At 33.9% G+C, this 13,240-nt stretch overlaps 1 protein-coding gene across 1 annotated transcript; it reads left to right on the top strand.

The window, feature by feature from the left end:
• Positions 1–7,965: 7,965 nt before the first annotated feature.
• Positions 7,966–11,644, top strand: LOC105129520 (probable LRR receptor-like serine/threonine-protein kinase At4g08850). Its single transcript, XM_011031615.1, has 2 exons — positions 7,966–10,779; positions 11,049–11,644. The coding sequence occupies exons 1-2, from the start codon at positions 8,052–8,054 to the stop codon at positions 11,435–11,437; spliced, it is 3,117 nt and encodes a 1,038-aa protein (XP_011029917.1). The 5' UTR covers positions 7,966–8,051; the 3' UTR covers positions 11,438–11,644.
• The last annotated feature ends 1,596 nt before the right edge of the window (positions 11,645–13,240 follow it).

The following is a 13,240-nucleotide window of genomic DNA, read 5'->3' as shown; positions in this document are numbered from 1 at the left end:
GGAAGTGCTTTCTTGTCAAGCTTGTCACGCTTGACCTGAGGAATGTGGACAAAACACACATTGCTAAATACTTTAAGAAAGTTCAGTGAAGGTTTATATCCATACCAGACTTTGAATGGTGTTCTTTCTTTCAAAAACTTGGTTGGAAGTCGATTTTAAAGAAAAACTACTATATTTGCTGCCTCTACCCAAAATTTTTTAGACAACTCCTTGTCATGCAACATACACTTAACCATCTCCATTACATATCTATTTCTCTTTTCACTAACCCCATTCTGTTCTGGAGTGTAAGGAGCAGTGAGCTGATGTTCAATTCCAGCTTTTTCATAGAATAAATTAAATGTTGCTGAAGTATACTCCTTTTCATTATCTGATCTTATACTTTGAATCTTGCAGCCACTCTGATTTTCCACCATCTTCTTGAATTTCTAGAAGATTCCAGCAACCTCTGACTTGAACTTCAAGAAAAAAATCCAGTACATCCTTAAAAAATCATCAATGAACACAATGTAGTAGGGATTACCTTTCAGTGATGGTGTTCTTTGAGCTCCTGCTACATCTGTGTGAATGAGTTACAACTTTTGAGATGCCTTCCAGGAAGATTTAGGAAACGGCAACCTCCTTTGTTTGCCAAATTGACAAGCATGACAATTCGGCATTTGATCAGCAAGAGCAGGCAATCCTCTTATTACTTTATTCTTCTTCATTGTCAGCATTCGCTGGAGATGACAATGCCCAAGTCTTTTGTGCCAAGTTTCAGTGATGCTTGTATTTGTGGAATAGCCTGTATGCTCCTCCTTAGTTGGAAAAAATGTTTCAGTGATGCTTGTATTTGTGGAATAGCCTGTATGCTCCTCCTCAATTGGAAAAAATGAAAAACTTTTCCTTTTCATTTTGACTTGTAAATTTTCTGGCCAGCAACATTATATATGAGGCAGCAATGATCTTCAAATGTAACTTTGAATCCCTTTTCTATTAGCTGACCTATATTCAGCAAATTTTAATCAATATCAAGTACGTAAAGAACATCTGAAATAAATTTTGTACTTGAGTTTGTTGCAATTGAAATGGTTCCTTTTTCTTTTGCTGAAATATAGTCACCATTTCCTATTCGAACCTTTATGATTTCAGTGGACTGCAAGTCTTTGAAAAGGGTTTTGTCATATGTCATGTGGTTTGAACAACCACTATCGATCAGCCAACATTTTGAGGAACTCCTGGTTGAAAAACAGGTTGCCACAAAAATCTGATCTTCATCATCTTTCTCAGCAATTTGAGCATCTGCTTCCCTCATCTGAAATTTATTTTTGCATATAACAGCCTCATATCCATGCTGATTGCACTTGTTAAATTTTTCATCAGGCCTTTTCCAGCATTTGAATAGTGGATGACCTGTTCTTCCACAATACTTACAAGGTGGATAGCCTCTATTTGAGTTTCTTCCTTTGCCTTGATTTTTGGTGCTGACAGTGGCTTCATTGATTGAAGCCTGAAATTTCTTGATGAATTTTCTTTTGTCCTTGTCGTGGTCTTGATGTTTGGCTAGTAAAGCTCCTTCAGCAATCTGATCTTGCCTCATAAGCCTCTGTTGCTTTTGAGCTTGTAAGGCATTCAATAATTATATCTAAGTGATCTTGCACAGATCTTTGGTATTCTCCAAGGTGGTTATGGATGCTTCATATTTCTCAGGTACAATTATTAGGATTTTCTTTACAATTCTGGAGTCAGAGAAACTTGTACGTTGCATCCTTATCTTGTTGACAATTCCAAGCAATTTATCTGAGTACTCTTTTATGGACTCAAAATCCTTTATCCTTTACAGTTCAAATTCTTTTATCAAGTTAATACTGCATGCCATGAATTCTTTCATCACTTGCGTATTCCTTCTTCAAGTAATCCTAAACATCCTTTACTGATTGAAGTGACATAATTCTGGTGAAAATGGTTGTGAAAATAGCAGCAAATAGACATGTTTTGGCTTTTGATTTCCTTATTTTTCTCTCTTTGTGGTTTTTGATCTAAGCTATTGTTGGATTATTAGGTAGAGGATGCACTTCATAATCTTCCTTAACAGCTTCCTACAGATCCATAACATCCAGATAGGTCTCCATCTTTACTGCCCACAATTGATAGTTTTCTCCATCAAAGATAGGAGAAGACATGTGAGAAAAACTTGTTTCAACCTCCATTACAGGTCCTTTCAAGAAGATTGCTCTAATACCAAATGAAAGTGTTTGAATTAAAAATAGTAAAACATTAAATAAGATTTTTAGATTTTAATCTAAACAGTGGTTGTTTTTCACTGTTTTATTAACAAGAAATCTAACGAAAATGTTTCTTGTAGTTGCTGGAGTTTGAGGTGTTTGAAGTGTGTTTGAAAAACAAGAGAATAGAAGAGAACAATATTGATACTGCACTTTTTGATTAAAAATGAATTAAAACAGAATTGCTTAATTGTTGACAACAATCTCGTACATATTTATAGGAGCAAATTACAACTGAAAAAGCTAAAATAAAGCCATGATCTATTAACAAACTAACAGATTAAAAATTCCTAATGACTAGAACGAGCTATTATTATTGCAAAAAAATATAAATTGAAAGAACAAGATCTTTGACTGCAGCATCTTGAAGCAAACTTTAACAAAAACACTCCCAAACAAATAATTACTCAAAATTAAAGCTATTAAATTCCCTTATCTTCCTCATGAGTAGTGTTACTTTCTCAAGACTGCATGGATATTGAATGTTAGCCGTCAATCCTTTGGGATAGGTACATAAGAATACTCAATTGATTCTTAAGAGGGGTTTACCACTGTAGTCTGCCATTCTTGATGGGAAATAAAGTATTCTATCGTTATCACAAGAACTGGACCTATTGTGATGATTTCCTGAAATCTCAGATCTAGTGCCTTCTTGTTATACCCTTGTCACTTCCTTAATTTATAGGTGCATTCGGATCGATCAATCAATTCAGCTACATTGTAAGATTAGGTGGCGGCAGCTGTAACATTATTCTCGATTCAGAATATATGGCTCATGTCTCTGACTTTGGCACAACTAGGCTTACATTGTCTGACTCTTCTAATACCATTTCCAATACAAAATGCTATTTTAAAAAATTAAATTGATAAAATAACATTTTAAATAGTATAAATATAGCTTATTTTATCATATTTATTCCAATGGAAAAAAGCCATTTAAAGAGCCATTTATATTAGAGTAGAAAAAATAAATATTTTATTATTTCTTAATATATTTAATGTTATTTTTTTCCACATGTCTATATTTAATTGGTCTATTATTTTAGTGATCCCACTTTATGAGTTTTGATTATTTAAAAAGATATATAAAAATAACATTCATAAAATAAAAAAGGTATTTTAACATTTTGTTTAGTTTTTTCTTAAAATATAAAAAAACAAAGAAAAATTAAAATATTAATTATTTATTTTTAATTATCCATTTGGCTTTTGCAGATACTCTAATGAAACCTCATTTGCGGGCACTGTAGGGCACAAAGCTCCAGGTGAGTTACTTCTATTGGAAAATGTGAAACATTACTTGAATTAACAGTAATGCATGGCCACTCTTCAAAGGATAAGGCGTGATCAGAATCTATTTCAGAGAGGGCCCACAATGAAAGTTAGTGAAAAATGTGATGCCTATAGTTTTGGAGTGATAACTTCGGAAATAATGATGGGAAGGCAACCGGGAGATTTCATGTCATCTTTGTTGTCCTTAGCATCCTCCTCTTCATCATCATTGCCATTTAGTCAGCATGCAATCTGTTGAGTGTGGAGACAAATTCACACAATTATAGCTTCGATGAGATGTAAACAAGGCTTGAAGAAAGGCTAGAAATTAATGAGTCAACAATGGGCTGAAATCATGGCTGCAAATCAAGGGATGATTTGTGTGATTTGTCCGGCTGAATTCATGCTGCAAATCAAAGAAAGATTATATTTCCTCATTTTCAACTATAAATAGAGGTCATGCGGAGTAGTTAGAGCAACCAGTAAGAGAGGGAGAAAGAAGCTGCTTGGGCAGCAGCTGCAGTGAGACAGATGTGAGGCAAATCACTTGAGAGTAAGAGTAAAGTTGATGGTTTTCCTCGAACTCTTTTGTTCTAGATTTGAGTATTTCTCTTCATATAATAATATTCGTTGTTTCTTGGATGTAGACAAGTTACAGAAACCACGTTAAAATATTGCGTTCAGTCTCTGGTCGAAGATCAACCAATCCTAACAATTGATGCTAAAGCTTTGGTTGAAGAAAACATGTGTTTTATTTTTGCCTAGACATGAAAGTTGTACATAATATTTTCTGGACGTACCACTTCAAAGAGAATGTCGAGACAAACACGACGGTGAAACCTGAGCGCACAACGGAGGTCGAGCAGTAGCGCATGCGCCAACACATGTCGGTGAGGAGCCTGCCCACACGCACCAACGTGCCACATGCCCGTCAACATCTCGTCTTCACCCAAAAACAGCAACCCGACCCGAAACCGGTGACCTAACCAATATTGGCTGACCCGAAAACAGGAGATGACATCCTCAATGATGTTAGAATGACATCATCAGGCTAGTCAGCAGTCACGTCACCAATGTGGGGGCTACACTAGCCACTTCAACAAGCCTCGAGTCAAGCCGAGCAGAGGTGGGATAAGCCTATCCGAGATGGAGCCAAGTTGAGTAGAGAGTTGAAGGTAGTACTCCTACGAGGGTGATCCTAAGATGGGTAAATATCCTAAGATGCTCATATCATATGTGATGGAGTAAGAAAGGAAGCGAAACACAGCTAGCAAGTTGAAATTATATGTGGTATTTTTTACTGATAAGGTATTGTTCAAATATATGAAACGTCACTAAGGTGAAATTCTATTCAAGAAGATTGAGTTTTAAGCTGCCCTTCTTTCCTTCAAAACACATGTTTTTACTAATCTCTCAGAAATAGTTCTGAAACCATGCTAGAAAGAGTTAAGGTAAAGAGGGAGGAAGGGAAGCATGGTAGAAGACAACTCCCCTTCATATTTTCTCTCTCATAAGAGAGGAAGCTCCCATGAAACATGGATTACAACAAAGGTCAAGAGCCTCGGTGTCCTTGAAAGGTCTCCTTGAATCATCAGTTGCCAAACAAAGGCTGTGTGTGGCCAAGCAGAGAGGCACTGCAGTAATCTTGGTGAATCTCAGGAGTTTTTTTAAATAAGAAATAACAGCAACTCTATGAGACTGATGACTCCAATATCATGAGTTCAAACAGAGCATATATATGGGGTGATAGCTCACTGAAGGAAAGTCTTGGCCATTTTTGGCTCACATTTTAAGGAAAAAGAACTTAGGATATTACTATTTATTTTGGATCATATATTTTATGGAACTGATATTAACTAAAATGTTGAATCTATCAAAAAAAAAAATTATAGAAATAAACAAAAGAAAACTAAGGCATTAACCGAAATCGCCATAAAGCATTAGCAGTGCAAACAATTAAACAGGATAAAATAATGGATATTTCCGATTTTACATCGATTACGAGTACATTTTCGTACTGAGAGAGGTCTTTTTGATGGAGGATTGATTTTTTGAACTACGTGGATAGCCTTATAGTGATGTATTTGGATACAATAGATAGATCCAAGCCTGAAAAGAGACCTGATCGTGCTTCTGTGAAGAAAAGCCCCACATCTCAGATCTGACTATTAAATAGAGTTTTTTTATTTTTCAGGAAATTTTATAAGTCAAAGGTCAACTTGTTGAAACTATCCAAAGAACTTCAAATTAAGCTTAAAAGTCGTTATTTTTATATGTTTTTCTATTTTTCTAATTAATTTCAGATGTTTAACTTTATTTTTTATTTATGTAATATTTTCCTATTTGAATTAAAATTATTATTATTATAATCTTGTAAAATTAAATAAATATTTTCTAAAACTGATAAATTATGAATTAATAAAATTATGAATTATAATTTTTTGTATGATATTTTTCATAAAAAAATTATTTTTTTTATTCTTTGATTTCTATTCCATTAGTATGACTCCTTCATCATTTTTCTAGGATGTATTATCTTTTATTTTTCAATGTATTTTTCAACGTTAAACAAATATTACTCAAAACTAAGTCAATAGAATATATTTTCAATCTTTGAATAATATTAATTTTAAATATATATATATATATATATATATATCTTTTTTATTCTTTGATTTCTGTTCCATTAGCTTGACTACTTTGTCATTTTTCTAGAATGCATTATCTTTTATTTTTTAATGTTATCTTTCAAGGTGAAACATACACTCAAAACTAAAACTAAGTCAATAGAATATATTTTTATTCTAAAATATATTTAAAAAATATACCTTTGAATAAAAAATATATCTTAAAACTAAGTCTATTATGGGGGTAATGGAGAATATATTTTCCAATCAACCTTTGAATGATATCAATTTAAAAAATATATCTTAATCTCATAATGAAATTAACTTGTAAAATTCACTAAATACTGATAGAACAACCACCGTCCCTCACCACCTTCATCATTATCACCCCACCACCACTATCCTCCACTGCAACCATTATTTTATCATCTTTCTATAATAACCTTCTACCATTGCCCCCAACCACACCATCACCCTCTTCTTTTTATTATCAATATAATTATAATTTTATTATCATCTCACCATAACATTTATTTCTTTAGCATCTCACTATATATTATAACCTCTTAATATCATTATTAATATAACAACAACCAATGTCATTGTATTATCATTATTAAAGAACCATTGATGAAAAAATATTATATATTACAAGAAAATATTTTTCCCATCCAAATAATGAAAAATAACTCATTTTTCTTCAAAAATTCTTTTTTCCAGAACAAACGAACCCTTAATTTCATCTAAGATTGCTTCCTTTAGCATGAATCGAAATTGTTTTGGAAAATAAAATTAAAAGCAATAAAAGATTAATTAAATCTCAAACATGCAAAACTCATATCTGCACCCAACAATCAATACCAAGTCATTTTTCATAGTTAAATTTTGTGGGGATAGAATTAGAGAGGTGCGTGGTCCATTACATTCCATTACAAAATAAAGATTGAAACAGAAGATGCAAAGCAAGAAAGTTGCAGCGAAACCACCCTTTTCCGGCGGTATACATTTTGAATTTGGTTTCTTCATACGGACTTGAAACCTGAGAATATGCTTTGCTAATGTGAAGGGAGAAAAAAAAATATTATTATGACTTTTTTATTTCCATATAAAATCATTCCAGGAGCTATGTGCACAGAAGAAGATTTTTACCGCTATGCTCGGCTGAATTTATTGGCCACCGAGAATCCTTACTCTGACTTCTACACAGTCATCTTGTCGATTAAGGTACGTACCAGTGTGATTGAGTTTGGTTCAAATTTAAGGATGGACTGCTAGAAATAATTTATTTGTGAATGTATCACTGGTGAGAATGTGGATGACTTGTGCTAAAGATATATCATGAATGCCTTAAAAAAATAAATCGATTTGGTATATTGATTTTAATGGCAGGTTTTTTTATATATAGATATATATATGCCAGAATTAATTACTTTTTTTTTAATATTGAATAAATTAGTAAGAAATATTTTTAACTCCAAAAATTTAAAAAAAAAACAAAACAAAACAACCTTGCCAATCATAGAATGTGTACTGTAGGAGACCCTAGCCCTACTACCTTAATATGTTTATACTTTTCGACTGCTATGTACCAATGGAAGGCAAGTAAAATTATGCTTTTCCAAAATCATAGCTAGCTTTTATCAAACGGCGCTGAACAGAAAGTCCTGGTGGCTCCCGAGAAAGAGGATAGTGATTGAAGCTATGTACCAAACGCTAAACAGGAACTTAATTCATGGTAAGGAAAACAAGAAAAGCTGAAAAGTATTGAGAGACACTGTTCATATTGGAATTATCAGTTTCTATATATTTGTAACCGGACAGCATCTCCATATGCAGCCCTGATATATGTTTTTTTTACTCATCCTGATTAGAGAAAACAATCAAGACCATGGCATCAATATCCAAATCATCCCAATTTTCCTTGTTCTCCACCGTAACTTTCTTGGTTTACAACCTGCTTGTTTGTGCTACCTTCACAACTTCGATTCCTGACAGTACTATTAGCGGTGAAGGATTCAAAGAAGCACAGGCCCTTCGGAAATGGAAAGCCAGTCTTGACAATGAAAGCCAATCCCTCCTGAATTCATGGAATGGAGACACCCCTTGCAAATGGGTTGGAGTTGATTGTTACCGAGCTGGTGGCATTGCCAATTTAAGTCTTCAGAATGCAGGTTTGAGAGGTACAATTCATAGTCTTAATTTCTCGTCCTTCCCAAGCTTGATGAAGCTTAACCTCAGCAACAACTCACTCCATGGGACCATTCCTTCAAAAATTAGTAACCTTTCCAGGCTCACAATCCTTGACTTGTCTTACAATGATATTTCAGGAAACATTCCATCTGAAATAAGCTTCTTAAAAAGCCTTAGAATATTTTCGCTATCCAATAATGATATGAGTGGTTCCTTCCCTCCAGAAATAGGAATGATGAGTTCACTTTCCGAAATAAATTTAGAAAAAAATCATCTCACAGGTTTTCTCCCTCATTCTATAGGAAATATGAGCCACTTATCCAAATTTCTTGTATCTGTTAATAAACTCTTTGGTCCCATACCAGAGGAAGTTGGAACGATGAGATCTCTTGCAGTTCTAAACCTGGAAAGCAACCACCTAACCGGTGTTATTCCTAGGTCCATAGGAAACTTAACCAACTTGTTAGAACTTTGCCTTTCTGAAAACAAACTCTTTGGTTCCGTTCCTGAGGAAGTAGGGAACATGAGATCTCTCCTTTACTTTTCCCTAAATGATAATAATCTCAGTGGCATGATACCATCTTCTATAGGAAACTTGACATCTCTCACTGTCCTAGACTTTGGACATAATAATCTAACCGGTAAAGTCCCTGCTTCATTAGGGAATTTGAGAAACTTACTCCAGCTTTACCTTCCATATAACAACCTTTTTGGCTCCTTGCCTCCAGAAATAAATAACCTTACACATTTGGAACATTTGCAAATATATTCTAATAAATTCACCGGACATCTACCCCGAGACATGTGCCTTGGGGGATCCCTTTTGTTTTTTGCTGCCTGGGGCAATTATTTTACTGGACCTATCCCAAAAAGTATGAGAAATTGCACCAGCTTGTTGAGATTCTTTCTTAACCGAAACCAAATTAATGGAAACATATCTGAAGATTTTGGCATATTCCCTCATTTATACTACATGGATTTGAGTGATAATGAGTTTCATGGTAAACTTTCATGGAAATGGGAGCAGTTCCATAATCTGACATATCTAAAAATCTCGAGAAATAAAATCTCTGGTGAAATACCGGCTGAGCTGGGAAAGGCATCTAATCTCAAAGCACTTGATCTCTCTTCAAACCATCTAGTTGGTCAAATTCCAATTGAATTGGGAAAGTTGAAGTTGCTTGAACTTAAGCTCAGCAATAACCGACTTTTAGGAGATATTTCTTCAGTTATTGAAGTGTTGCCTGATGTTCAAACACTTGATCTAGCAGCAAACAACTTAAGTGGATCAATTCCCAGACAGCTTGGCAAGTACTCTCAGCTATTATTGTTGAATCTGAGCAAGAATAGTTTCAAAGGGATTATTCCTGCAGAGATAGGGTATTTGCGCTTTCTTCAAAGTCTTGATCTTAGTTGGAATTCTCTGATGGGAGACCTACCACAGGAGCTCGGAAACCTGCAACGGCTAGAGTCCTTGAACATTTCCCACAACATGCTGTCTGGTTTCATTCCAACCACTTTTAGTTCTATGCGAGGCTTGACAACAGTGGATGTTTCCAATAATAAGTTAGAGGGTCCGATTCCTGACATCAAAGCCTTCCATGAGGCTCCATTTCAAGCAATTCACAACAATACCAACCTATGTGGCAATGCTACTGGTTTGGAGGTCTGTGAGACACTCCTAGGAAGGACTTTGCATAGAAAGGGAAAAAAAGTTGTCATTTTGATTACACTCCCTCTGTTGGGATTTTTATTTTTTCTTTTCACCTTGATTGGAGGTTTCTTCATTCTCCGGCAGAGAATTAGAAGTAGACGAAAAATGTCAACGGAACGCAGAGATCTGTTCTCGATATGGGGCCATCAAGGTGAAATAAATCATGAGGACATCATTGAGGCAACCGAGGGATTCAACCCCAGCCATTGTATTGGAACTGGAGCGTTTGCAGCTGTCTACAAAGCTGCCCTGCCAACAGGGCTATTGGTGGCGGTGAAGAAATTTCACCAATCACCAGATGATGAGATGATAGGTTTGAAAGCTTTTACAAGTGAGATGCATTCCTTATTGGGTATACGCCACCGAAACATCGTGAAGCTGTATGGCTTCTGTTCACATAGAAAACATTCCTTTTTGGTTTATGAATTCCTTGAAAGGGGTAGTTTGAGGACTATTTTAGACAATGAGGAACAAGCAATGGAGATGGATTGGATGAAAAGGATCAATCTTGTGAGAGGAGTGGCCAATGCTTTGTCCTACCTGCACCACAATTGCTCACCTCCGATCGTTCATCGAGATATTTCAAGCAACAATATTCTTTTGGATTCAGAATATGAGGCTCATGTGTCCGACTTTGGCACAGCTAGGCTATTCTTGCCTGACTCATCTAATTGGACCTCCCTTGCAGGTACCGCTGGGTACACAGCTCCAGGTTAGTCAGACTTTTCAACATCCCCTTCCTAATCTTTGGTTTATTTTTTAATTCTAATGAAACATTACACGACAACAACCATTAATTATTTCTGTAGGTGTTCATTCCTTATAAGAAATTTTCCTATACAAATATGCTTCTATTCCTAGGCGGTGTATGTAAGCAAACACTGATTTTAGGAGTCGAGTCCAAGTTTTAATGCTCTAGAGTTTGTCCAAAACTTATTTTGGTACTGGTACTAAAAGTAATGCATGATTGTTCGTCTACAGAGTTGGCCTACACAATGGAAGTGAACGAAAAGTGTGATGTCTATAGCTTTGGAGTTGTAGCTTTCGAAATCATGATGGGAAGGCATCCAGGCGATTTCATTTCATCACTGTTGTCATCAGCATCCTCATCAACAACAGCGGCAATTTGTCAGAATACGCTCTTCAAGGACTTATTAGACCAGCGCCTCCCGCCTCCTGAACATCGGGTTGCAGCAGGTGTGGTCTATATTGCAGAACTAGCATTTGCTTGCTTGAATGCTGTTCCCAAGTCTAGGCCATCGATGAAACAAGTTGCTTCGGATTTCATAATTCGATGGCCCCCATTGTCAAAGCCATTCTCCATTGTAGAATTGAAAGAAGTTTTGGTTCACAGAAATGCCTCAGGCTGACTGTACTATTTATGATCAAGTTTATTTCCTAGTTAAAATGTATACTACTGTTTTTCAAAATCTTAGCAAATACTGTCCCGCGCTTCACAGCGGGCAATGTTTGTCGGGAAGTAGTAAATTTTTGGGAGTAAGTAGCAGCATTGTTTATAGTGTTGGATTCGGGAAACACCAAAATTTTAATGGAGCTAATATGTTTTCTACCCTACATTTAGATTGACTTCATAGTTTATTGTACAGGCAAGGAAAAATTATTAATTTATGCATCCAATTTTATAATATACTAAATGAAATGGGGGAGCTGCTCCAGGTCAACCAAATTAAAAAAAAAAATTCTAGATCATATGAAATTCTTTAATATTGTTATTAAATCTAACTCAATAGTTCAAATTTATAACTTCTCTACCTGACTCTGTATATAATCTAGATTTTAAAATAAACAATATAGAAGTTTCTTACTTTGACATGATCTAGTTGGTTTAACGAGTTCAAAAATTACCTGAATAAGCAATAAAAATAACATTGGGTCTTGAAAAGATTTTTAAATGATATATTTTTTAAAAATTATTATCTATTTATTATATAATAAAAAATAATTTCACAAAATTGAATATCAATTTTGTGTTAAGATATTTATTTGAAATTACAATAGTTTCATGTAAAACAAATAAAAACTAATTATAAAAATTAATTTTTAATTAATTTAAATTAATCAACCAAACACGGAATCTCATGTCATGGATTCAACCATGTTTTATATATTTATATTCTTTTAAAATATTTTTTAATTTAATTATATGATAATAAAATTAAATACTAGTAAAATTGAGTATTAATGTTTATATTGAGATATTTTTTTAAAATTATAATAACTTGATAAATAAAATATTAAAATAAATTATAAAGATAAATTTAAAATTTAGGAAGGATGAATTTTTTTTATAAAAAAAAAGCTATGAAAAAAATGGTAAAAAAAAAAATCAAAATGAAGAGAGAGAGAGAGAATCAGATGTTACGACCATACGAACAGTGAAGAACCATCAACAAGGCCAGATCTTATAAGTAAAAGGTTATATTCTCGTTATCAGAGCAACGTTCTGCCAATTGCGACTTCACTGGCTTAAATTTGAATCTTTGTTATTATCCTATCCTATCCTTTGGGGGCCCTTGAATCCGCAGTGGCCAATCAAAAGCTTTTTATTATTCCGACTTCTGAATTGACAGGAACTTCAGGAATTCTGCCAACTCAGAATGGATTAAATACGGAAAAAGAGACAAAAATACATCTCAATACATGATTCATTAAATACAGAAAAATAAAATAAGGTAAAAATATTTTTTTCAACAGACGATCTGATATTTCCGATGGCCCCACTGTAAAATTTTCTATTATTTAATATTTTAAATTTAAATAAATAAACTTTTTAATAATATATATTATTATATTAATTTTAGCCTCCCCTGTAAAATTCACCTAGCTCCGCCCCTGGTCAAAGGCATTCTTTATTTAAATTTTAATAATTTTCTTAATTTTCTAACATTTCATGCTTCACTTTTTTAAGTAATATGAAATTCCACTTTCACGTGTAAATAAGCGACTCATTGGAGTAGGCTAGAGGTTGAAACACGTGTTATAAGCGCCTTATTGCAGTATGTGAGAAGTTGAGTTTTAAATTATTTTTTAAATTGAAAATATATTAAAATAATACATTTTTAATTTTAAAATTTTATTTTTAATATTAGTATATAAAAATTATTTAATAATATAAAAAAATTAAAAATAACAAGATTTTCATTCCACCCTAA

Source organism: Populus euphratica, unplaced genomic scaffold (genome assembly GCF_000495115.2).
Source record: "Populus euphratica unplaced genomic scaffold, PopEup_1.0 scaffold16.1, whole genome shotgun sequence".
In the NCBI taxonomy this organism is placed as follows: domain Eukaryota; kingdom Viridiplantae; phylum Streptophyta; class Magnoliopsida; order Malpighiales; family Salicaceae; genus Populus; species Populus euphratica.
Note: the sequence above shows the minus strand (reverse complement) of the source record. Positions and strands in the feature narration are given on the sequence as shown.